This window comes from Rutilus rutilus, assembly GCF_951802725.1.
Source record: "Rutilus rutilus genome assembly, chromosome: 9".
NCBI lineage: Eukaryota > Metazoa > Chordata > Actinopteri > Cypriniformes > Leuciscidae > Rutilus > Rutilus rutilus.
Genome location: NC_140223.1, coordinates 38,840,524 through 38,867,323, shown reverse-complemented (window position 1 = coordinate 38,867,323; position 26,800 = coordinate 38,840,524). Strand labels below are relative to the sequence as shown.

The 26,800-nt window shown below is 39.9% G+C and overlaps 1 protein-coding gene across 1 annotated transcript in view; it reads left to right on the top strand.

Moving 5' to 3' along the window:
* Positions 1–4,380: 4,380 nt before the first annotated feature.
* Positions 4,381–26,800, top strand: part of LOC311297495 (cytochrome P450 2G1-like) — a 30,882-nt gene continuing 8,462 nt past the window's right edge. Inside the window, exons 1-8 of the mRNA XM_084419810.1 lie at positions 4,381–4,719; positions 8,996–9,158; positions 9,242–9,391; positions 9,492–9,652; positions 16,575–16,751; positions 17,157–17,298; positions 24,568–24,755; positions 24,865–25,006. Of these exons, the coding sequence (XP_084275936.1) occupies positions 4,549–4,719; positions 8,996–9,158; positions 9,242–9,391; positions 9,492–9,652; positions 16,575–16,751; positions 17,157–17,298; positions 24,568–24,755; positions 24,865–25,006 (1,294 nt within the window). The 5' untranslated portion in view covers positions 4,381–4,548. The remainder of the gene's footprint in view (positions 4,720–8,995; positions 9,159–9,241; positions 9,392–9,491; positions 9,653–16,574; positions 16,752–17,156; positions 17,299–24,567; positions 24,756–24,864; positions 25,007–26,800) is intronic.

Genomic DNA, 26,800 nt, shown 5'->3' with positions numbered 1-26,800 from the left:
TATCAGATCCCAGCACGCACGGCGTTTTACAGTAGGTTCCCCTAGCGTATTCTACGTACTCGGTTACTAACGTAACCTCGGTTCTCTCTAGAGAGAGGAACGAGTACTGCGTATCCTGCCGTGCCTGCACGCGCTCTGGTTGCTTCGACTATGAAAAACCAGAGATATAATGCCTGCGAGCGGTATTTATAGACCTAAGCCACGCCCGTCTCGGCGGGACGTGACGCAGAGGGCGCGAAGCTCTAGGTCTCGCTCGATAGGCTTAAGCAGTTGCCAGCAGACCAGCCAATAGGCGCGCGAGCTGCCTCGCCTATGTCTGTATGCTGCCGCAACGCGTTTTACATTAATACAAAATTAAGGATAATTTTTTGGCTTCAGTATTCTCGTGGAAAAGGATTTTCCCCTAGCGTATTCTACGCAGTACTCGTTCCTCTCTCTAGAGAGAACCGAGGTTACGTTAGTAACCGAGTACGTTTTGTGAAACACTTTTAGTTTGGAAAGCCAATATGCGGATGGGGCGTAAACGCTCCAACAGCATCATGCATATTTAGTAGTTCACACCTGGTGAGACAATGCCCCTGCATACTTAATGAGCCATTCATTCAGGTGTGTCACCTATAGCTAACTTAAATATACAAGCTTCATAAAAATTATCATTCTAGGAGAAAATTTCAGATGGCATTTAGAGGCTTTTGCATCTGAACTCTTCATATATACACACACACATATATATATATGCATGCACATACATACTTTAAAATCTTTTCAAAACTAGTCAACGTCTTTCAAAACTAAAGTATACATTTTATCATACGTATTTCAAAGTAAAGGATTCATTAGTTAGTTGATGACTTTATTTTTGACAAAACACATACAGTATATATTCCTCATCTCAGTATAGCAATAGAGTTTGCTAAAAGCTGTTCATTCAATACAGCAGTATTTGAAAATCGATCATATTTTGTAAAATTACATTTATATTTGCATTTATGTCAAAACCTAGACACTTTTAAACATCAAAAGGACATTTATTAATATGTATTCGTGTCAAAATGACAAATAAACAGATTTTCCTATTCAATTTTGCATGGAAACGCTTCCAAGACGCTTGCGTGTCGCGTGAAAAATAGGCGTCGGTTCTATTTCTAGCATGCACACGTTTTCCACGCGGCTCGTGCCGCGCCTGAGACGCGTCTCACACAGGCAGTGTGCAAACTCTAAACTGTTAACATGGGAGCCGAAATAAAAACGGACACGCCACGCAGCTGAGTCGCTTACGCCACGCATCCAGTGTGTCACCGGCCTTATCCAGCGGATGTGGGCGTTTCACAGGTTTGTATGGATCGCCTCACATTTGTTTGTATAGCGCGGTCTCCGTAGGCGGAGTCACATTAAAACTTAATTAGCTGAGATGAGAACGACTGACATCTCTCTCTTTACATACATATTATATAAACTGTGAATATTTGTTTTTTATAAAAAATACTTCATTTAAAAGAAGAGAATTCAAGTTTCATGCCTGTGTGACTATATGCCTGTTTGACTGAGTATTCGCTGAGTTACAGTTCATTTTCGGACGCGTTTCAGAATTGACTTCACTGACAGAGAGTAGGCAGAACTCGCATCATGTTTATTTTTCTTTATTTGGCGAAAAGCACAACACTTTGTTTTTATTACGAGCATACACAAAAAAAATACACACTAAACAGGATCGATTGATGTATCACACAAGCATATAAGATACAAATTAATATATATATATATATATATATATTTTTTTTTTTTTTGCACTCATACGGAAAAAAACGAGCCCGACCCCAGTGGGTTAATGAGATAATTAAGCAATTTAATTGAGTGATGGCTGGGTGTTATTGAAGATAGCTGATGATAACAAGCAGACTCACTGAAGGAAAGAGGAACAACAAGAACTGAAACTACAACTGACTTCCAGACACAGCCTTAGATGAAATCAACTGAAGATAAAAGAAGACATTAAATATCTCAAGATCTCATCAGATGAGGATTAAACAACTCCACAAACAGAATTACCAGCTTCACTTATTACTAACCAGATTGACTGTATTTCTGTCATACGTCTACAGAAGTTCTCATTGAGAATGAACATGTTTAGATGTTGATGTTTTACTGAAAATAATAGTTTGGTTTGGCGTCACCATTATGGTGATCCGTATTTGATTTAGATGGTCAGTTTGACTCTTAACTTTATAATAATTTAGATTTTCTCTGGTTTCTGTAACTGTGTTTGTTATGGCAAGAACAGCAGAGTAAAATTATATTATATTATGGTAGTATTACACAGTACAATTACATAGTATTATGTAATATATTGAATTATATTTTGCAGTATATTCCCATATATAAGGTGACTTGACTTGACTTAAAGTGCAGTATTGTGCATTTTCAATCATTGTCATTAAAAACCGTATAGTTTACATCAGGTAATACAGAGTACACTGTCATTTTGATAGCATGACTAAGCATTTTGACTATCTTGTTTGTGAACAATGACACAAGGACTTGTCATTCTGATAGCACTGATATGTTCATTGACATAAATACTGAGTTTAGACTAAGGGTTTTAGGCAAATTACAGTCATTTGCAGATAATCCATTGTGTGGTGCTTTTTGTACGAACTGTTTGGAGAAATGCACTTACTGGTTTGTAAATCTTAAAGGGATACTTCACCTCTGGAAAGATGAATGTGTATTTAAATTGGGTCATTTATGTAGTAGAAATGTGAAATTATTTTTGAATTTGGAGCCTTCTAGACTGAGAAAAGCCCAAAAAAATATTTTTGGCTCATGTGGATGAAAGACAACAACTCCCAGAATGCACTTACTTCACCGCCCTACGAGGCCACTTCCAAGCCACGCCTACCGGTTACAGAGGGCAGCTACTAGTTGACTCGAAACTGAAAAGATGCCGTTTTCGTCTCCGTGACGACTCTGCCCGGGATTTCGAGATCGCCCAAAATGTCCGGGATTCGGCTTTTGCGTTCTACACTCGCCATTCATTATGTTTACTGTGGCGAGCAGGACGAGGCTGAGGGCGGCGGGAGAACGGCACGAAGCCGGTGGCGTGATTACGAGTGACACCTCTGAGACGCACCGGTCTCGTATCTCTCACGGAGGAGCGGGAATTTTCTTAGCAATGCTATAACGCACATCAACCGATCACTTGTTTAGCGTTCATGTAAACACTACATTCAGATTCACCAATCGGAATGAATTCAGTTAGATTGAAACAAAAGGTGTGCATGTAAACAATGAATGGCGACTGTTAGAAAGCAAAAACTGAATCTCGGACATTTTGGACGATCTCGACGGCTATGGAGCTTAAAATATGACAATAGGATTTGAATTTGAATTGTGTAAATTTGAATTATTTACAAGTGAAATCTAACAAAATTGAATTTTAGGTGGTAGTTTAAATAGTTCTGAATTAGATTTTTTTTAAACGAATATTGAACATTTGAAATTTAACAAATTGAAATGTTTTTATGACTGAATTTTATAGACATCTATTTTCAAACAGCTAGTTTTTTTTTGTTCTGAATTCGTATACTGCAAATATTCAGTTTAAAAAAATACAGATTCAAGTTTTCAAGATGAAGAAATTCGGAACTTCAAATTCAGTTTTTTAAAATTCAAGTTAAAAAATTCAAGTTCAAAAATTCAAGTTCAAAAATTCAGATCTTACAGAAAGTAGGTCACAGGTCATCCACAGGGAAGAGTAAAGGATCTCAGATAAGTCGAACAGAGCATTTTGGCTGCAGCTTTCTGACGCAAACGCGGTGGTGGTTCAAGAGAATCCATGTATCTTTCATTCAGTCATTTTTTTATTTAATGTTAAGAGTAGAAAAATGAGAAAACAGCTTGAGTATTAGATTTCTAATATTCTAGTAGCCTAATAATAGTCCGCTGCAGCAGTTGCACGGAGCTTACAAAACGTGTGTATTGCAACTATAGGCTACATTTAATTTTCTCATCAAACAACTAGACTAACGAATAGCTCGGTACAACAGAAGAGCCTAAGGGCTTTTTCTCTGTGTAGACCAGCAGTTGGTCTGAATTTGCTATATACCTATATGACCGCAAAATGACGATTTTTTATATAAAGTTTGGATATTCTACAATAATATTAATGAATAAGATCTGGTAAGTTAAAATGATTTGAAATTAAATCACGATTCAGGGATCGACTTGATAGTTAGTATTGTAGGCTATGTATTGTTCCTGCCTACCATAGTATACAAACAATATATTCATGTTTTTTTTTGTTGTTGTTTTTTTTTTTTTTTTATCACACCCCCAACCACTCTTTCATTCCTGGGCTGATATATTAGTGTTCACCCTGGTTAATGTGTATAAGCATTTCATGTTCCTCACCTCTGTCCCATTCCGGCTTGAACCTGCCCCCTCCTTCTTGCTCTACTCCCACTGTGCATATAAAAACCTTTAAAGCTACTGTCAAAAACAGATGTAAAGGAAAAAACTGAACTGAACATAACATTTTGGAGACGAGGGATGGAACTCTCTAGCTCATTGGTGCTGGTTTTAGTCTTTGCTGTGCTGGTATTATTCCGATGGAAAAGAAAGCCAAGTGGATGTTCTTTGCCCCCAGGGCCGCTGGCACTGCCACTGATTGGAAACTTGCCAATAATGGACAAGCGTGCACCCTTTAAAAGCTTCATGAAGGTAAGAGAGAAGGCAGGACTTTGTGTCTGAATTGTTGCAGTGTTAGGCAGATATTATGCAAAGTGCAATCATCTGCACTGATGAATTAACTTGAAATTTTGATCATTTTAACTTTGCTAACATTCTTTTACACCTCAAGATGCTTAGTGATTTATACCTGTTGCTTTTACTGTACTGTAGGATTCATTAGAATGTGGTCTACATGAGGGGGAATCACATAAGAGAGACATACTGTAATGTGTGCTGTAGGTGGTGCTCAATGACCAGGGTACAAACACTGAAAAATGGTAGCGAAGTAGGCACTGCCCCTGCACACATCAAATGTACTTCACCATAGGATTGGCAGTCTAATCAATCCTGTCTTTGAAAATGAATTGTGCCGCTCCATCTAACTTTGGTGGCTTTTGTCTGCACCATAAAAGTGTATAGATGTAGTCTCACAGCGATAAAGACTTGTGAGATATAAAGATGCTATTATTTTTATTATTACTACACTCAATAGTTTTTATTATTATTATTATTATTATTTTTATAATGTGGGGTCTGATCAGGGAAAAATTCTCCAAATTCTTATATTCACACTGCACAGCAAAATCGCCAGTGTTAAATTAACACTCTCAGAGTTTATATGAGTCCACACTCAGGTCCTGTTTACACAAGAATGCTCGCGGGTGAAAACGTAAAAATATTTTATCAGATGTGCCTTTCATTTAGACGGCGACGGCGTTTTTGGGGCTTAAAAACGCAAAAAAGTGAAACCACCCTCCAGAGTGGAAATCTTAAAAACGCTCCACCATCGCATTCCCGTCTAAAGGCCCTTGCACACTGAGTCCGAAATTATCGCATGCGTTTTTTCGCTTTCATGATTCGGTGGCTCTGAATTGTCAAAACACCATTCAAAATGCTTGCTACGGATGCGAAAAACGCAGAAAATCGAACCTGATTTGATTTTTTTTGGACGGACGAAAGTTTCGGAGGCAGTGTACAAGCGTGATTGACATAACGTGAGGTCGTATTTATTTTTTAACGTGCGAAAATTTCGGACGCGAATTTCGGACTCTGTGTGCAAGGGCCTTAAAGGGTAAAAACGCAAAAGTCTGCTAGACAGTGAAGGCACCAATCTGCTCACGGTGGCTCTCTCACATTGCCACCTAGCCGCCTGGAGTGCATACTACATCAAATTTCACACACTTTTGCATATGCAAAAAAAAATTTTTTTATGCAAAAAGGGTTTTTGTACCCTTATGTACAGCACTTTGTTCAGCTACTGCTGATGTGAAAGCGCTTTATAAATAAAGTGATGATGATGATGAAAAATGGCAAGCTCTACAAGGACAGTGCTGCTATGATTAATAAAAGTAGATTTTACTCAGAAATTGGGCTCTATATGAGTTCAGTGATTGTGAAATAATGATTATTTTAAAACACAACCAACACCATCATATCACCTTTTTCTCTTTGTTCATCTGGCTGTTAACTCAGGTACAACAGCCAAACAAAATCTAAAGTTAATGACTTAAGGGTCAACAGCCCAACTAAAGCAAACACTGATCACCATAATGGTAACATACCAATCACAGTTTTCTCCTTCAGTGATTCTGCTTGTTAATATCAGGTGTCTTCAATAATGCTCAATCATCACTCAATTCATCACTTAATTATCTCATTAACTTTAACACTGCTTCAGTGTTACTTATAACACTCTGAGTGTGGACTCATATAAACACTGAGAGTGTTAATTTAACTTTTAGTCCTGACAGGTCCTGACTCTCTGTGGTCATTGAAAATTTGGAAAAAGAGTAGGGGTGTAACCCCGGCATCCTAGCCAAATTTACCCATTGGCCTCTGTCCATCATGGCCTCCTAATCATCCCCATAAATACTGATGGGCTCTATCCCAGCTAACTGATTTTTGTTATAAGAATGTTCCCATGATGGTAACGTCAAATGAACCAATCATTCATCAACATCTAAACCTCTGTTAGTTCTCAATAAGAACTTATGTAGACGTATGACAGAAATAAAGTCAGTCTGGTTAGTAATAAGTGAAGCTGGTAGTGTTGTTGTTTAATCCTCCTCTGATGAGATCTTGAGAGATTTAATGGCGTTTATCTTCAGTTGATTTCATCTAAGGCTGTGGCTGAAGAAAGCTGTAGTTTGTGTTCTTATTTCTCTTTCTTTCAGTGCTTGTTCACAGCAGGTGTTTGAATGATTGAAAGAATGTTTCAGGAACATCATACTAACCTTTAAGTAACATTCTGTTAACATTCAGGAAACTGGACATTTTTATGTTCTTGGTATGCTACAAATCAACGTTCCTAGAATGTTTAATTGTTAATCAAAATTAAGTTGAAAGAATGTTTGAGGAACATCATACCTTCAAAAACACGTTCCTCTAACATCAAGAATACTGGAAATTTTTTACGTTCCCAGGAGACAACACTGAATATTTGGAGAACGTTCTTGTAACAAAGCTCTGTTAGCTGGAATCACTCTGTCTCCTCTCCACCGATAAGCTGGTGTGTGGTGGGCGTTCTGGCGTACATTGGTGGTGGTTGACGAGATATAAAAGTGTAAAAGTGCTTTGAGTACCCAGAAAAGCACTATATACAGTTGTGTTCAAAATTATTCAACCCCCCCAATGCTGTAAATGGTTTTAGGGAATTTAGTGTACATTTGTAATTGTATTCAGAATGAAATCCTACAAGGACTTCTTAAAGAACCATATGCAACTAAAATGACATCAATTGGTTTTGTAATACAGTAGTAAATGTTTCTTTTGTGAATTCTTCATTGACACAATTATTCAACCCCTTAAAGACTACCACTCTGAAGAACAGAGGTTCATTGAAAACACCTGTGGATGTCAGGGAGCAGCAATAAAGCCTAATAAGCACCAATTAGGCAGCTTTAAAATGACTGTGATACTCAGCTCCTTCTAGACATTTACTGGTGTGGTTACAAACATGGTGAAGTCAAGAGAATGGTCCAGGAAGACAAGAGAAGAGGTGATTACTCTTCACAGGAAGGGCAATGGCTATAAGAAGATTGCAAAGATGTTAAACATACCAAGAGACACCATAGGAAGCATCATTCGCAAATTCAAGGCAAAGGGCACTGTTGAAACGCTACCTGGTCGTGGCAGAAAGAAGATGCTGACTTTGACTGCTGTGTGCTACCTGAAGCGTAGAGTGGAGAAAAGTCCCTGTGTGACTGCTGAGGAACTGAGAAAAGATTTGTCAGATGTAGGTACTGAAGTTTCTGCTCAGACAATACGGCGCACCCTGCGTAATGAAGGCCTCCATGCCAGAACTCCCAGGCGCACCCCCTTGCTGTCTCCAAAGAATAAGAAGAGTCGACTGCAGTATGCCAAAAGTCATGTGGACAAACCACAGAAGTTTTGGGATAGTGTTCTGTGGACTGATGAAACAAAATTAGAACTGTTTGGGCCCATGGATCAACGCTATGTTTGGAGGAGGAAGAACAAGGCCTATGAAGAAAAGAACACCTTGCCTACTGTGAAGCATGGCGGGGGGTCAATCATGCTTTGGGGCTGTTTTGCTTCTGCAGGTACTGGGAAGCTTCAGCGTGTGCAAGGTACCATGAATTCTCTTCAGTACCAGGAGATATTGGATGACAATGTGATGCAGTCCGTCACAAACCTGAGGCTTGGGAGACGTTGGACCTTTCAACAGGACAATGATCCCAAGCATACCTCCAAGTCCACTAGAGCATGGTTGCAGATTAAAGGCTAGAACATTTTGAAGTGGCCATCGCAGTCACCAGACTTAAATCCGATTGAGAACCTCTGGTGGGACTTAAAGAAAGCAGTTGCAGTGCGCAAGCCTAAGAATGTGACTGAACTGGAGGCTTTTGCCCATGATGAATGGGCGAAGATACCCGTAGATCGCTGCAAGACACTTGTGTCAAGCTATGCTTCACGTTTAAAAGCTGTTATAACTGTAAAAGGATGTTGTACTAAGTACTAAGATTGAAATGTCACTTGGGGGTTGAATAAAACTGATAATAATGTGAGCACAGAAAAGACATTTGTGGTTATTTCATTATAAATTTTATGTTATATTTGTCTGACCTACACGTGCCTCTTTGATTTAATTGTAAGCAGGATGACTGAATGATCAAAATCAATGTCAAACCGGCCAAAACAATCAATTTCAGTGGGGGTTGAATAATTTTGAACACAACTGTAAATGTAAATGTAATGAATTATCCAACCTTGCACTGGTGTGTCATAGCAAAGTCTGTTTTCTCAACAGTGGAGCAAAACCTATGGGCCTGTGATGACGGTGTACCTTGGGCCTCAAAGAACGGTGGTTCTGGTTGGTTATGATACCGTGAAAGAGGCTCTAGTGGACCAGGCAGATGACTTTGCACCCAGAGCCCCCATTCCCTTTCTAAACAGAGTTGTGAAAGGCTATGGTACAAGTGATGCTGGTTTACTTTTGTTTTATAAACACATATTATCAGTTGGAAGTAATATAGTCTAGATTAAATGTTTGTAGGTCTGATCGTCAGTAATGGTGAACGCTGGCGTCAACTGAGGCGGTTCACTCTCACCACACTGAGGGATTTTGGAATGGGCCGTAAAAGAATGGAACAGTGGATTCAAGAAGAGAGCGAGCACTTGCTGAAGAGTTTTGAAGAAACCAGATGTGAGGAACTGACGAACACAATCCATTTATTATATACTAAGATTTGTATATGTTGACAGTTCTGCGTTAAAAATAATAAGTGTAAGGTTTTCTCCTTCAGCTAAACCAGTCGACCCAACCTTCTTCCTGAGCCGGGCTGTGTCCAATGTAATCTGTTCCCTGGTGTTTGGGCAGCGCTTTGATTATGATGAATTAAGCTTCCTGCACTTGCTCCAGATCCTCTCCAGACTTGTGCGCTTTGTCAGCAGCCCTTGGGGCCAGGTGAGCAGAAGAGACAGGACACAAGAGAACTAAAAGAACAGGAAAGTATTATTTCAAATTCTGTTTAGGACCACTGCAGCAGTGCCCTGGAACAAAGAACTTGATGTTTAAGAAACATAAATAAAAAGATCGAGAACGTAGGAAAGATTGAACAGAGTGTAACGTAAATGCCTCTGGGTTAATGCGAATTAGCTCAAGGATATAGGGAATTTTAGGTATATTAATATTTATGACTCATATTCATAATTCATAAATCGCATATGCATTTACTTTATCAATTATAGGAAATGCCTCGTTCTGTACTGTCTGATCATTACAGTTAAGAAGAAGTATTCCTGTTTACAAAACTCCAAGAAAGTTTATCTTCTGGCCACGAAGACAAAACCCCTTTGGGTTTATAAATTAAAACTACTCAAAGTAGTTTTATAATATAGAGCCTGTAGCTTTATAGATCTTTTGTTTCATTGACTTTATAAAAAGTGGGTTTTCAAACACAGAGAGAGTTAAAAGTATAAATGGGTTTATTAATAAAATGGCACACGCTAGAGATTATAAGCTACAAATATAAACGTACGTAAAAATGCAAACAATAAACAAACAACATATAACCAAACAATAACATAAGTGATCAGAATGAAATGAAGGAAAGAAAGAAAGAAAAGAGAATAAAGAGAAGAGAAAAGCTAGTAATTATTACATACAGAAACCAAAGTTCGCGAGACAACCTGGAAAGCAGTTTTATCAGATAAGGTTACCGTCACTTGCACGTTTGTTCTCTGTTCGGCGCGATGCTGAAACTGGCAGGACAGCACGGATGGTGTCCTGTTTCTGTTGCGTCTTCAGGTGCCGCGAAGTTTAAAGGCTCACTGGATGTAACATTACCGCGAAAGTTCGTCTTCCGTGCGGAAGAGGTTGCAAAGCTTGGTTGCAAAGACGGCAGGCTTTTACATGACGCGGGCCATGTGTCCCAGAGGCCGAGGCGAGGGCCTGTCCAACCGGAGCAGCGCTGCACGTGGAGAAAGAGGAGGAGGAGGTCAAGCGGGATCGATGAGAGAAGAGAGTGAGAAGTGGGGGTCTCGTCCTTTTAACAGACATCTGTTTACGCCCTGTTTTGTGACAGAGCGAATCAGCTCTCCTGATATGAAGCGGGAAACAGTCTTCTTTGTGTGAAGAAAAACACGCCCCCTTTTACCATATGTCTTATGAGGGAAAGGATTCATACTTAGAAATATGATATTTCCTGGAACAAATGCATATTATTGTACTTTGCAGTCAAGATTCGTCTCTGTGAGATGGAGAGGATTACAGAGATATCAATTATGACAGGTAAAGATTGGGGAAACATAACGTCACACTTATATGCATAATTACACACAAATAAAGTTTGATTAAACACACAATAAAGTTGTCAGTGTTTCCGTTATGGCAAGGGACGACACTTTGAGAAACATAGGAATACATATCAACATTCAGTGGCTTGTTATGTGGGGGAATATCTGTTTCAAAGTCCAGAGTGTGTGTGTGTGTGTAATGCTGGAATGCCTGCTTTCCTGGGTCGTAAAGTTTTATGGTCTGAGGTAGGGTTACAACAAGACACGACTGAGGAATTCCCTTCAATGAACATTTAGAATTCAAAACTATACTCTAGCAAACCAAACCTCTATCACACGTGCATATAGGAAGGTACACACATTATAAAGAAAAATAACAGATATTTATCTTATTCTCAGTTATACACAAAAGGGTGTTTGTGTGTGTGTGTGTGTGTATGTGTGTGTGGAATGTCATGAGGCTGTAAAGTCGGGGGAGACCCAGCCAAACTGGCGCTGGCAAATTGGTCCTTGTAGGGTAATTATTAACCAGTTAGGACAAAGGCGCTGTGTTTTGGCGTCACATGATTCCTTAATTTGAAAAGCAGATGCCATTGTCGCTACAGAGTAAATTAGCTAAACCTCTTTAGCTAAACCTCTTCAAAACATTTTTTTTCCCATAGCACAGGTCAATCGTCAAAATCCTAACATTTTGACAGACAGCACCCAAACCGAAATTTAAACCCTGTATGATTGATTTGAAATACCCTTCATAAGGAGCAGCTTCATCAACAGTCACTCTTATGCTCTCACATGATTAACACAAGATTGTTGCACAAACTGTTTGTAGGCTGTCGGGCTTGAGTGGAATCCTCCGCCCGGGTCCGCTCAGTCTTGGCTGAATGATTCTTGGAGCGGGTCGGGCTCTGCCCACTGCTTCAGTACCTTTCTTTCCCGAGATGCATGGGGAGCTAACCAGGTCATGGAAGGCACCCTTTACTGCCAATTGTTGGCTCCTCCCCCCTCGCTACCCTTGAGTGCGGCGCGACGAGTGGTTATACGGCGATTCCTCTGGTGGAGCGGTCTGTTCTGGCACACCTGTGTCCTGTTTGTATGGAAGTAAAATAACGCCAAATGTTCTTGAAACAAAAAAGCTTGTTGAATTGTACTACTTGTAAAAATATGCATTGCATTAACCATGCTTGCATTTTTAATGCATTGTATTTTTAGGGCTTGCATTTTTATGGACTGAAATTCAGCATGGTTGAATATTTAAGCTGTGAATATTTCAATTAAAAACATTTCAAACACATTTTCATTATTAAAAATTAAATAATCCATATTCACCTTTCATATTTCACTTCCAAAATATTCAAACTGTTTAATTTTTTTTTTTTTATATTCAACAGGCAATTTTCGGTCCATTTTATTTCGCTTTGCAAATTCGCTTCCACAAATTCAGTGGTTCAAATTCGACAGAAAATACTCCGTTGACATCCAGGAACTGCAGGAAAAGCAGTAGATTACCGAGCATACTCTCCATCTTCTGTTAGTCGATCTCACCAGCAGGGGGTGCAAAAGCGCGTGTTGTTGACGAAGACCAGCAACAGTTAGAGCAAGCCATTCATTCATAAAACTCATTTACAACCATGTAAGTGTATCTGTGATTATTATGACGGCTGTTTCATGTTAAATTCAGTGTCTTCACGGTTACTTTTCCTGTGTAGCCAACATGCATGCATGCTGGACATATAAAACGTTTAACGTAGCTTAATGGACTAATTACAGTGATATAAAAAGACCAAACTCGCAGGCAAGCAGATGGACTCAGAATAACGCGCAAAGCTTAATGCTGAGCGTTTCCCAGTGATAGACTGGCATAAAGTTGGCTTGACGTTGGACATTCGCACATTTAGGGGCCGTCTCTAAAGTGTATACGACTTTGGTATACACGTTTCTAACTTCGATAGCATTTGAATAGAACGATTTACAGTCATAAAACCAACTGTAAAGTGTTCATGTAGTGTCAGGCATAATGCGCACCCTTTGGATTTTTGATATTTATTCAAATAAATTGAAGTTTGCTATTGAAGTTAGAAACGTGTATGACAATGTTGTATGCAACTTTAGAGACGGTCCCTTAATGTAGAGGTCTGAGGACCCGAACAGATATTTTGCGCCGCGGGATTAAATTTCCGACTAAAAAACGGTAGCGGTCGGTAACTCTGGTGTAATTTGAACGGGAGCGGTCGGTCATTCAATATCACGTTCCCGACGCCGACATTCTTTCAGACCAGCATATCTTCGCTTTACCTAATCTTAATCTTATCGACCACCCGGTATAGGGATCTTCACCGTGACGTCACAACGCGGTTACACGCGCTCTGGTTGGCAGAAGAAAAGTAATAGCCGCTTGCTGCGCAGCGCAAACACAGAACACAAATGGTTGTATCGTGCTGTGTGATCGGCAAGATTGGTTACTGTACTGTGTGTATCATCTGTGTACATACCCTTATAAATTAAGGGCAAATTATTGTATTTTCATACATTTTTACGTATGTTAACCAATGTTATATACAGGGCCTGAAGTTAACTTTTTTGACTACCAGCCACTGTGACTTTTTACCAGACAGTTTTTTTTTTTGGCCTCATAAGATGTGAAAAAAAGGAATTGCACAAACATTTGTTCTTTAACTTGTAAGAATACACATTTAAGTGATCCATACAAGTAATAATAACTCTTAGAATACAGATATAGACCTAGTGCAGTTCGTATGTAAACAAATTGCATGTGGCTGTGTTGATGGCTGGGCAGCTGTTAGTTACAGCGTTCAGGAACCGTTAAGCAGACCTAAATTAATATTGTTATTACTGGTGAAGTTACCGGGTAGGCTACCGGACATTTTCTCACCGGTTCCCAACTCCCAACATCTGTGCAACTGTCATTGTACTGCCTATGTCAGCGTTGCATTATCTCATCTCATCTCACCAACAGTTTAGCAGCTAATACTTAATTCACACATTCAAACGTAGTCAGAGAAGGGCCTCATCTTTCTCTCCGATCACATATACGTTCCGAAACACTCAAACTGCACTGCTTTCACAGATGCTTTGTTTACTCCAGTAATGTGCCGCCAGATTTTTTAGCTGTAAATCCAACGAAATTGCTGACTTCGTTTAAATGTCAAAGAACAACAAAAAATTCTCACTCAGGTGATATGGATCAGGCAGAGAACATGAACCCTGGTTATATAAAAGCTTAATTATATCTCTTTTTAGCTTCTTCGGACAAATAATTAACATATGCTGACAAAACACAGGTAGACTGCTGCAACATGCGACATGTTTTGGTTCTTTCTGCCAACCAGTTCGCGCCCACGCCCATATCGTGACGTCACATTTGACTCCGGCGAACATCCCAATAGGCTACAGCCTGCCCTGCACTCAGGACCGTTATGCACGCGCTGCACGCACGGACCAGTAACGGTTCTTTCTGTCATGCATTGATTGTATTTGCTGGATCTGTGCGCGCGCGCAGCATGTACATAATGGTCCGACTCCTCAGGGCAGACTGTATGTGATAAACGGCCCTCAAAAGAAACAAATGGCTGAACAAAGTGTGGAGCAAAGTATGGATGCGCTGTCCTTGAAGGACGTTCAACTTGGACTGGACAATGGTCAGTTTACTGCTAAGAAACCCACGTCGGGCAAGTCTAATGTATGGGAGTCTTTTTCATGCATCATAGGTGGGAAAAAAATACCCTTTGCGCAATGTGATAAATGCCTAAAAGCGTTCAGCAGTCACAAGACTGGAACCTCGGGTTTAAGGCGGCACTCATGCATCATCACAAAGGGTCAAACTAAACTGGCATTTACAAAGTCTAGGCCGGTGCCAGAGCAGTTTAAAAAAGAGACCACAGAAAAATGTGTTGACTTTGTTTGCCAAGACATTCGACCGTATGATACTGTGTCCAGAAAAGGTTTTAATCAGCTGGCCCAACATTTGGTCGACACAGCAGCAAAAATTGGAAAGTTTAATGTCAGTGAGATACTTCCACATCCAACAACAGTGTCAAGAAATGTTGAAAATAGGGCTCAGAGTCTGCGTAGACATGTTGTTGACGCAATCACTGCAGTAATACACAAATTCGGATGTGCAATTACAACAGATATGGACAGAAACTTAGCGCAAAACGTAATTTTTGTTGGCAACCATCCATTATGTTAATGAGCAATCTGAGCTACATTCTAGAGTGCTTTTTGCTGTCCCCTTTGACCCAAGCACCTCAAAGACGGGTGAAAATATTCGAATCCACCTGCGTTCATACAGGTTGGTAAAGTAGGCTTCTTTAGCACCTTGCCCTGTTCCGGCTGTTTGTATTTAATTGAAGACCTTTTATGTTTTAAGTAACTTTCAGCCTATTGATGCACAGGCTACAAACTAAGTATAGCTTTGATTTGACCTGTATAATTACTTGTATGGTATTGTAACTGTTTTCTTTGCAGGAGGACCGTCACATGCCATCTTGGCCACTGTTTTTCCTGTGCTTTGTTTTTAGTATCTAGTTGTGCGTGAGCGTGTGATTGTGCGTGTGTGTGTGGGAGTGTGTATGAACGCTGAATGCAGACCGCAGCGTCGAGCCAAGAGCTTGTTTAGTTGTAATATTGTAGCGATCGCTTTATTCCGTCTGGTTTTTACTCGTACATTCCCAGGACAAACTATAATACAGACATGGCGAGTCAACATGACTACATACATATGAACAAGCGTTCCGTGATGAAAATGTACACACGTGAGGGAGAAAGGAAGCCAGTGAACTTACATTCTCAGCACAACAAACAGCACTCAGCAAACTTTGTAGTGGTCACACTCTAAACCCGTTACTAATATAAACAGGACACGAATCAATGAGAGTTCATTACGGCCAGTGCCTAAAGAAAAAAACTGAACGCTGCTCACGAGTAAAAGCAGAGAACTTACATTTTCGTTGAAACGCGCAGACACAATTCATAGCCAGTGAAGGCTCGTGAAGACAGGAAGCTGGAGGTAACCACGGCACTAAATAACCGCACAAACACCAGATCACGATCAACTCGTACAACCAACCAAGAGTCCACGGAACCAAGAGTCTGTAGCAAAACACTAATGAGAGAGAGACCGCCAGCTTGCTGGATTTAAAGGTGCAGAGCCAAATGACCACCACCTGATTCAATCAAGGCACAATTCCCACTGCCTACGTCCTACCCACTACATACATATACAGTTGCGGCAGGTTTGAACTTTACATGTACTTTTGTCCATTTGACAGACACTTTTATCTAAAGTGATTTGCAATTCATTCAAGATACAAATTTGTTACTATCATGTGCATTTCCAGACCATCAAACCCATAACCTGGCATTGCTAAAGCTATTCTCTACCAGTGTTTCCCAATCCAAGTCCTGGAACAGTCCCATCACTGCACATATTGTCTCCCTTATCTAATACACCTGATAAGTGAAGTGTGTTATTTGACTCTCCTAAAATAAGGAGAGTCAAATAAGAGCCACAGACTGTAGTGTAAATACATTTTGAAAAATGTATTACAACTCAATTTTCTCATTCTCAACAGCTGTGCAACATCTTCCCTCGACTAATGGAGCTCTTGCCAGGGAGTCATAACACCATGTTAAGAGAGATAGACGACATCAGCTCCTTCATTATGAATAAGGTTGAGGAGCATGAGCAGAATTTAGACTTCAGTGACCCAAAGGATTTTATTGACTGCTTCCTTAACAGATTCAATCAGGTATCTAATGTTTACAATGATTGTATATCAGTTTTTGTCATTGTCTTTTTGCTGTGTGACACAAAAAAAGCAACAGTAGTATTTGTAAAATTATGGTGGGTTTGCTCATCCACCATGACACTCGCTGAGAGAAATGTTGCAAGTGGAGTGATACAAATGGCTAAATGGGTGATACTGGTAGAGTATCGTATGGCTGGAAAGGATCTCTCAGATTTGAGAACCAGAACAAACTGTTGTATAAATAAATAAATATATACAGTATATGTGTGTGTGCATGTATGTGTGTGTGTGTGTGTGTGTGTGAACAATAAATTGAAGAACTGTACAGCACAAGTTAACGGTACATTGAAGGACTCTAGCCAACATATAATTTCTGTTCTAATGTTTCTTTGTGTGGTACAACAGGAAAAAGACAATCATGACACAGAATTCCACAAAAATAACTTGATGGCGACTGTTTTAAATCTGTTTGTAGCTGGTACGGAGACCACCAGCACAACTCTCAGATATGCCCTGATGCTGTTGATCAAACACCCCCACATACAGGGTAAGACAAAGGTTACACAATTAATGTCAAACCTAGTGTGATGCTATTATTTGTTGGGGTCTACATTGTCTCACGTAGCCAGATCTTTGAATCATGGCAAAAAGTCTGGGTAGGGTTGCACCTGTCATTCAGAAGTTCATACTTATAATGAAATTTAAAATGTAATGTAAATTCCACACTTTGTAGCCTCACATAGCCAGAACTTTGAGTGATAGCTCTGGGCTCTTTAGCTGCTTCAATTGGCCAGGGACCACCCACTTAGATAGAAAGAGGTATTCTGACTGGCATGTAAAGTGATCAGTAACAGTTTGCCTTGTTTAAAGTCATGTTTAGTGGTGGGTAAATGTCACTACAACAACAGACAGAGTTGGAGACGCTATTTTGAAACAGTAGTTTGACAAGCTACAAGCTTCTCATAAGTTAAAGAAGTTAAGATACAGTCAAGCTACCCTATTGAAAAAGTAGTTAACTACTTTACAAGTTACTATTAAAAAGTAGCCAGCTGCATTAAAACTATATTTTACAATGACATTGTATGTAACAAATAAGTGAATAATTATTAAAGAAGAATGTTTTAAGGTAAGATTTGGGGTTTAAACAACTTAATGCAATACAATTATGATCTCAAAGAATATTGTTTAATTTTGTAAACTATCTCAACTGACTGCAAGAATAAATGCAAGTACAAAATGTAAGCAAATTAAATTGGATACACAGGAGTAGTCCAAAATGCACGATAAACTCACAGCACATGCAGTGATTAAGCTCGCAGCATTTACTGTGAATGGAGCCGCTCTGAGATGCGAATCATGCTTGTGTGAACACAGTGCGCTTCACTCTGAAACCAGCCACAACCTATTTAATTACATCACAGCCTTTGCCGTGTGACAAGCGCACTAAGCTACATCGCGATTTTGTTTTCTGTTCGATTGACAGATGCTATGCCAAAGCAATGGTGCAAAACACAATGTTAGTGACCTTTTAGGTTTATTACAAATCTGTGGTGGGACAGAAAAAAACTGTGACGGATCATTATTGTAATTAAATCAGAAATAGAAATTTGAGATAGAGTGCAATAAAGCAGGATTATTAAGCAAGCAACACCCCGAGTGGAGTGAGCTCTCACCCCTAGGGGGCACGGCTCGCCTTGGGACTGGTAAGCCAAGGCAATAGCATCCACTATCCAGTGGGCCAACCTCTGCTCGGAGACAGCCTTTCCCTTCTCTTGACCTCCAAAGCAGACAAAGTGCTGCTCTGAGCTTCTGAAGCTCTGAGTGCGGTCCACGTAAACATGCAGTGCGCGAACGGGGTGTGCAAGGGCTGGGTCTGCCTTCTCCACGGGCTTTGCTTGCAAGTTCACCACCTGGTCCCGGAAGGTGATCGCGAGCTTCTGAATCTCTTAACTGCTGTTCTCACAGCAACCTTTGTGTTGGTTGGCTGACGGTCGGTTTAAGGGCGAGGAAAGTGAGTGATTCACTGACGGGGTTTCCCATCAGTGTCGCCGCGGACATCCCTGTGTGCTCCAGCACTGGTGAAGGGCGTTATTCCAAGGTAGTAAACACGGGTGAGTTTTTCATCTTTCTTCTCCGGAAGAAGGATGTCTTTCCACCTGTGCGCTGCTGGATGTGGTTGTTCCCTAGCCCTCTGTGGTCACAATTTCTGTCGCGTGTTTGGGCATACAACACGCTGAGGCAGCTTTTGTGGGTGGTGCATGTTTTCTGTGTGAAAATATGCCTATCTCGGTGTTGAGATCTCATTCGCTCGCGAATGTAGAGTCCCTGATTTTGCGCCACTCCCTCGCGGGTGGTGTGAGTCAGGTGATCGCAGAGTTGTGTTTGAGGCTCCGCCCAGAGATTATTCCCTGTGGACTCATTCATCTGTAATGGGTGAATTAGACGTTCCATTGGAAATTCACCAGGGGGATAGGATGCCGACCACTACATTTGAGTGCGAGCTGTATACTGTCGGGGACGATTCCCCTGTGCTGTCCCCCCTGGGTTGTACAGCATGGCCTGAGTCAGATCCACAGTCGTCAGCTATGCTGAAACGGGCCGCAGAGGCTGTCGGGCTTGAGTGGAATCCTCCGCACAGTCTCGGCTGGATGATTGGTTTCTTGGAGCGGGTCGGGCTCTGCCCACCGCTTCAGTACCTTTCTTTCCCGAGATGCATGAGGAGCTAACCAGGTCATGGAAGGCACCCTTTACTGCCTTAAGTGACCAGGATGGCTCCTCCCCCCTCGCTACCCTTGAGTGCGGCGCGACGAGTGGTTATACGGCTATACGGAGTGGAGCGGTCTGTTCTGGCACACCTGTGTCCAGCGGCCGCTACATCCGGCTCTGGAGAACCGTGTTTCCTCTCACAGGGTTGGGAGTCGTTGTCTGCTTTTTCAGACACGGCTTATGGAGCCTGTGGGCAAGCCGCTGCCTCTATGCAGAGTCCTGCACGGGTCCATTTTTGGAGACCCGTCCCCGCAAAGTTTAGCACCAGAACCCGTCACCCGTGATAATATCAAAATTAAATCCTACACCCGCCTAGACCCGTTAATATTTGGCCCGTTACCCGACCCGTGCCCGCGATAAATCACACACAAGCTAAAATCATTCCAATTAAAGTGCTTTATTTTTTATCTCGCACCTCTCTCAACATCACAATAGCCTCACGCATCGGCGCCTCCGTGTCCTGATTATATTGCCTGCTATATTTAGCCTACCTCTTATTTATTAAATCCAGGAAATTGGTTGATGAAACATTGATTAAAATTAAGATACAATTAATACAAAATGAAATTCACTTTAAAGAAAGGTTTTCTACAAAAACAAACTTAATGAAGTGGTCAAAATCATGTCTGCCCACTCCATTTGTCTCCCGATATTCGGGATCATCTTATCTTATTCATGCTTTTCACTTTCCATATAACCAACATGAAATTTAAAAAATTTAAAAAATATATATTATTTTATTTAAACATGAATATGAAACTAAATCGTTTTTTAATGACTGGGCTACAACACATAGGCCTATTAGCCTACAGTAGCCTACAGAGAAATTTAATGTCGGAGCGTTGCCGGTGAGCATGTGGGGGGAGAGATACGATTTTCGATCAATCATCGAATATTATATGCCAATTCTTAATATTTGGTGTTTTTAATGCCTGTTTGAGATCTCTGTGAAAGTTTTAATTGTAGGTTCGTGGCCCTGAGTGTCGCGATTTCGGTTTCATTTCGCATATAGCCTACAGCCCTTATAATCATATGACGCCACAGGTTTTTATTTAAAAGAAAGAGCGTAGCCTACATTTGTATGTAGGCCTATATATGGGCAATTTATATACACAATACTTACTAAAATATAATTAATATCATTTTATTGTATTTGTATTAGTTGTTTGAAGAGTAAAAAAAAAAAATCGGTCGGTCTTAACGCAAGTTTACAACCGGCAAGTCAGTCGGACTAAAAGGTGAAAAGAAAATTAATTGAGTCGGTCCTAAATTGACAGGGTCGGTCGGGTTACGGCAAACAAGAATATTTTTAAGGATGGCCTGACTAAAACACATATTTGCGTATGTGTAATGGTAATTTATATTTCCACAAGTTTTATTATTGCACAGACAGTAACAATACAGTCAAGGAAACTGTATTTTTTTTTATCCCCACATCTATCTCAGACAAGAACTAGACAAACACCCCCACCCCCCCCCCCCACACATAAACCCCTCAGGAGGATTAACAAACACATACAAATGTACACAAGCATACCTACATGCATGTGCACACAACCATACTGTACTGTACATAAAATGTTAACATGCTCACACAAACTTAATCGAAATCTAGTGAGGTCAGAGAATCAAAGAAATTTAGAATGGGGTTCCAAGTTTTGTAGAATTTAACAGTTGAGCCCCGGGTAGTGTACTTCAGTTTTTCTAGAGAAAGGAATGACATAAGATCTTTTAGCCAAGAGTTGGTTGGGGGTGGAGTTGGACACTTCCAATGTAGCAAAATACATCTTCTAGCAACCAGGGAGGCAAAAGCAATAACGTCTGATTGTTGTTTCGTTAAAAGAGAAGAGAAAACAGACACACCAAAAGGTGGCAACAATAGGACATGGAGGGAGAGAAATATGCAAAGCCCCTGAAAGAAAATCAAAAAAGGAAGCCCAGAATGAGGCCAATTTGGGGCAAGAGAAAAATGTATGTACATGATCAGCAGGGGAAAAAGAGCACCTAGTACAAGAATCATCTGTTTCTGGGAACAATTTATGGAGTCTAGCTTTGGTAAAGTGTGTTCGGTGCAAAACTTTTAACTGAATCAAACTTAACCTGGCACATGTAGAAGTAGAGTTAACTCTAACAAGAGCCTCGGACCAAAGCTCTTCAGAAAGGCTGAGCTCTAACTCTTTCTCCCATGTTGACTTCAGACAGGAGAGAGATGAAATTCTAGATGAAATCAACATGAAATAGATAGAAGAGATACGGTTACCATTTATAGGGGCTGACAGTAAATTCTCGATCAAGGATTTTTCTGGCAATTGGGGGAAACTGGGGAAATGAGTTCTTGCAAAATTACGAAGTTGAAAATACCTGAATAAGCCTGTAGTATGTAAATTATATTTGGATACGAGGTTCTTGAAAGTAGCAAAATAATTATCAATGAAAAGATCTGAAAAACAAACAATGCCGTTAATCACGCCATCTTTTAAAAGTGTGATCAATAACAGATGGCAAAAACAAGTGATTGTTGCAAATAGGGATGAGAACAGAGAGTGATTTCAAATGAAAATGTTGTCGAAATTGTTTCCAAATTTTTAAAGTTGATAACACAATGGGATTTCTGGTATAGCTAGAGGGTCGGAGAGATAGAGGAGCAAGGACTAGTGCTGGAAGAGAAGAGGAGGTACAAGTAGCGGCTTCTAGTGTACACCAGTTAACCTCTGGAGCGTTATACCATGATGAAATCTTAGAAATATTGGCAGCCCAGTAATAAAATAAAAAATTTGGCAGAGCTAAACCACCATCGCTTTTACGGCGTTGAAGAATGGTTTTGTTTACTTTAGGAATCTTACCTGCCCAAATAAAAGAGGAGACTGTTTTATCAAGACAGTTGAAAAAAGATTTAGGAAGAAAAAGAGGGAGAGATTGAAAGAGAAATAAAAGTCGTGGAAGAACATCCATTTTAATTGTCCCCACTCTTCCTACTAGAGAGAGAGGTAGGCTGCCCCAACGTTTTAAATCAAGTTTAATTTGTTCAACCAAGTTGGTGAAATTATTCTTAAAAAGAGAACTGAAAGAGTGAGAAATGTTTACCCCTAAATAACAAAACCCGATAGAAGACAAATGAAAGGGTAGGGCGCTTTGAGGAATTTTCCTAGCCGCATTGTTTATGGGAAACATTCCCTTTTTGCAAAATTCAATTTGTAACCAGAAAAAGAGCCAAAGGTGTCAAGCAGGCGCATAACCTCATCAGCACAGCCTACAGGAGATATAGCAACAGATCGTCGGCGTATAGGGAGACCCTATGTTCAGTGCCTCCCCTATGGATGCCGGATATTAATGGGGAAGATTTTAAAACAATAGAAAGCGGTGCAATTCCCAGGGCAAAAAGAAGAGGGGACAGAGGGCATCCCTGCCTTGTCCCATGAGAGAGAGGAAAGAAAGAAGAACTATCAAAATTGGTGTTAACGCTTGCAGAAGGGGCAGAATCCATGAAATCAAATTGTGCCCGAAACCAAATTTTTCTAATACAGTAAATAAATAAGTCCATTCAAAAGCTTTTTCAGCGTCAAGGGAAATAATCATTTCTGAAGCTAAAGAAGGGGATGGATAAAAAATTACGTTTAGCAAACGACAAATATTAGATGACATTTGACGTCCCCTAATAAACCCAGTTTGGTCCTCAGATATAATATCAGGTAGACATAAATCTATTCGCCTTGCCAACACCTTTGCTAAGATTTTTACATCAGCATTTAATAAACTAATGGGCCTATAAGCAGGAATAAAAAAAAAAAAAAAAAAAATCCAAATTTGTTTAAACTTTCTTTATATATCAATACATAATTAAAATTTAAGTACTCTGAAAAAGAGAGTATAAAAATCGAGTGTCTGTAGTCCTCTCAGGACTGCAATAAACACAGCTACTTATTCCATTCGCTCCCACCCCCTTCCTTCTGGGCTCCTTCCAAAGCCACGCCCCCAAAACACATGAACGCGCGCGATGCCGACGTCTGCAGCTGGAGGACGCGTTTGCCAGTGCCAAGCGGAGGAGAGGAGTGCAGTGCATGTAGTGACATCATGTCATATTTCCGGGAACGTGACATGTGATGAGTGCACGCAGGGCAGCGCACGCAGTGGGGCTCGGGCACGAGACATGAAGGCATCTGATTGGTTCTTTACATTCGCACCGAGTGGCAGTGATTGGTCAGAGTTTTTACTGTCCTGCAGCTGCTACAGAGGTCTGATTGTTTTCATTCCTTTTTCTGAACACATAGTGTATTGACTACTCTCAGGATGGAAGGACCATTTCACCCAGTATAAAAAAAAGTGTTTCTGAACAGGATTACCTACTATAGCTTTAAGTGATGTCAATAAATATGTCTTTTAGTGCTTTGTGCTGAAGTAATTCATGACATAATGTTCTCTCTCCTAAAATGTAAAGAAGTGTAAATGTCAACATCATATATGACTCAGAGATTGAAGTCTCATTTAAAACATGAGCTTAATGATGCAGTTTTATTCTAACCATTACCCCTAGGTCGGAGGCTTCTGTAATATTTAGTTTTAATGCAAAGTTGTGTTTCTGCTCATTTTAATGCTGCAACACACAAATAATAAGAAGTGCATTAATTGTAACTTACTGCCCCTTTATGCCACAACTTGCGTATAGTTGGTGCAACTGGCCCCTGGTCCTTTTCACAGCTTATTCTGGTCAAGAACCGGACACTTAGAAAAAAAAAGACTGTCGTATTGATAAAGTGACCAACCACAATTCTCAGCCCACAGACTGCCTACCTCTGCTTTGAATCAAATGTCCAATGTGAGACAACCTTCAAAATAATTCTTGATAAAAATGCAGAAAACAAATTATAATAATTGTTTCGCATAGAGGTAGCCTGCTCACTTAGTGTACTTTTTGTATGTATACATTACTTTTGTGTTACTTTTATTTTTCTTCATTAATTGCATTGAACATTTCACAATTAAGAGAGAGAGAAAAAAAAAAAAAACTTTGTGTTTGATCTTTACAAAAAGTTTTTTTATTGTGTTGCTTTAGGGCAAATGCAAAGGGAGATTGACAGAGTTATTGGAAGGAACAGGGTCCCTACAATGGAAGACAGGAAGTCCCTCCCCTTTACTGATGCTGTGATTCATGAAGTACAACGTTTTCTGGATATTGTCCCACTAAATGTTCCCCATTATGCCATGAAAGACATCACATTCAGAGGTTATGTAATTCCAAAGGTAACGATTAATCACACAATACTCAGCTGTTTATTTTATTGTATAGCTGTTGAGTATTGTTGAGTTTGGAAATATTCATATAATTTGAAATAAGCTTTCATTCTTTCAGGATACAGTGATCATTCCCATGCTGCACTCTGTCCTCAGGGATGAGGTACAGTGGGAAACCCCTTGGACATTTAACCCAGAGCACTTTCTGGATGCCAACGGCAACTTTAAAAAGAATCCAGCCTTTATCCCCTTTTCTGCAGGTAAACTCTGGACTGTCTACAATCTCACACCAAACAAAAGTTTTAAAGTTGTTAATTTAAAAAATAAAATTACATATTGTGAAAATGGACCCTGGAGTCTTTTTAATTTTCATATAAAAATGGCATTATTAAAATTTGTTCTTTTGAAAATCAGTCCTTAAAATCAAACATGATGAGTCAAATAATGTTTAACCCAGACCTATAGCAGTATAGAATAGCTCCAGATGTACACAAAGCTTCTTCACGCAGTTTAACTTTATATGAAGTAACTCTAATTTAAGCTGCTTGTTTCGAAAATTACTTCAGTCAATGTGGCTAATTCTTGTTCAACAAGCTTGAATCCGATGTGACATTGTAATAGGAACCAAGTAATGGGCACCAAAAAAATGTCTGGCCCAATTAAACAGAGGCAGAGTGAATACAAAAAGTTAAGTATGAATGACTATTTATCCAAATGTGCAAAATCATGAAAAATCCTAACCCAAATATATAACATTAATGGAAAAATTAAACAAAGGGAAGAAACTTATCCAAATTAGATTTAAAAGCAATAATGCCAAACGCGAATTTTCCAAACAATAACTTCCTCAAAAAGAAAACCAAGAAAGACAAATCAACAAAGTACAAAAATACCTGCAGCACTCAGACCACACTCTCCACCGTAGCAACCAACACAGACTAACGCCCGTTTCACACACACTCCGTGTGCGGTGCGTGTGCGGTGCCTGTTGCGGTGCGTATGCAGTGCAGGAGCAGCACGCGCTAAAGTGCTTTCACATAAGCTGCGTTTGCAGTGCGTAACTGATCCGCGGCTGTAACCCCAAACACGTATTTCAAATCCAGAAGTTATCAGCAAATTTTATTTAAAAAAAAAAAGTTTTTTGTCAGCATTGCGATTCTCTTTATACGTATACTCTTTAATAGACGTATTCACGTTTAAACACAATTTAAACAAACTATTATTCAATGCATTACTTCTATATAATTATATATTAAGTTGCTCAAGCAAGTGGTAAAATATTTAACCATGCACTTATATTAAAATCGCATACATTTTAAATTAAAACTTAAAATTGACAAAAACAGCAGACTCATACCCTTTCTTTTGCATAATTTAAATCTTTATACAATAAATCTTGCATGTCACAAAGAACTTGTTTTTCCACCTCCACGAATGAGACGAGTGTTGTTCATTATGTTGCCTTGTTGAAGTAAATTGTAGTTTTCCTTGATTTACCAATGCTTGAAGTAAAAAGATGACTGTGAAAAATAGTAGGCTAGTATTTAATTAAATGCATTTATGATGAAATTACTACATTTTCATGTCAATCTGGTCAATCTGTATTAATTTTGACCACGAACCGTGTGCTGTCACTTTAATTCAGCGCGTGCAGCACAGCAAAAATAGACTCGGTGCGGAAACGATCGCTGCACTGCTGTATACGCACCGCACCTGGAACGGATCGACGGACTGCAACCGCGTGCAGTGTGAAAGCTCTGACCTGTTAACATGGGTACGGAAAAAAATACGCACCGCATACGCACTGCAAACGGAGTATGTGTGAAACGGGCGTAACTCTATTAAACACTAAACGAGCACATTTATACTGGCGGCCAGCATCATTACCCCATGAGGAGGGACAAACTAACATTCAACACTTTACACATTTTCTCATAAATATAGAGTCTAGAAGAAACATTTTGTCATACTGTTCAAAATAGATCATCTACTCTCTTATGCAACAGTTGATATAATTTACAATACATTGAACAGGAAATAACAGAGGCAACTGC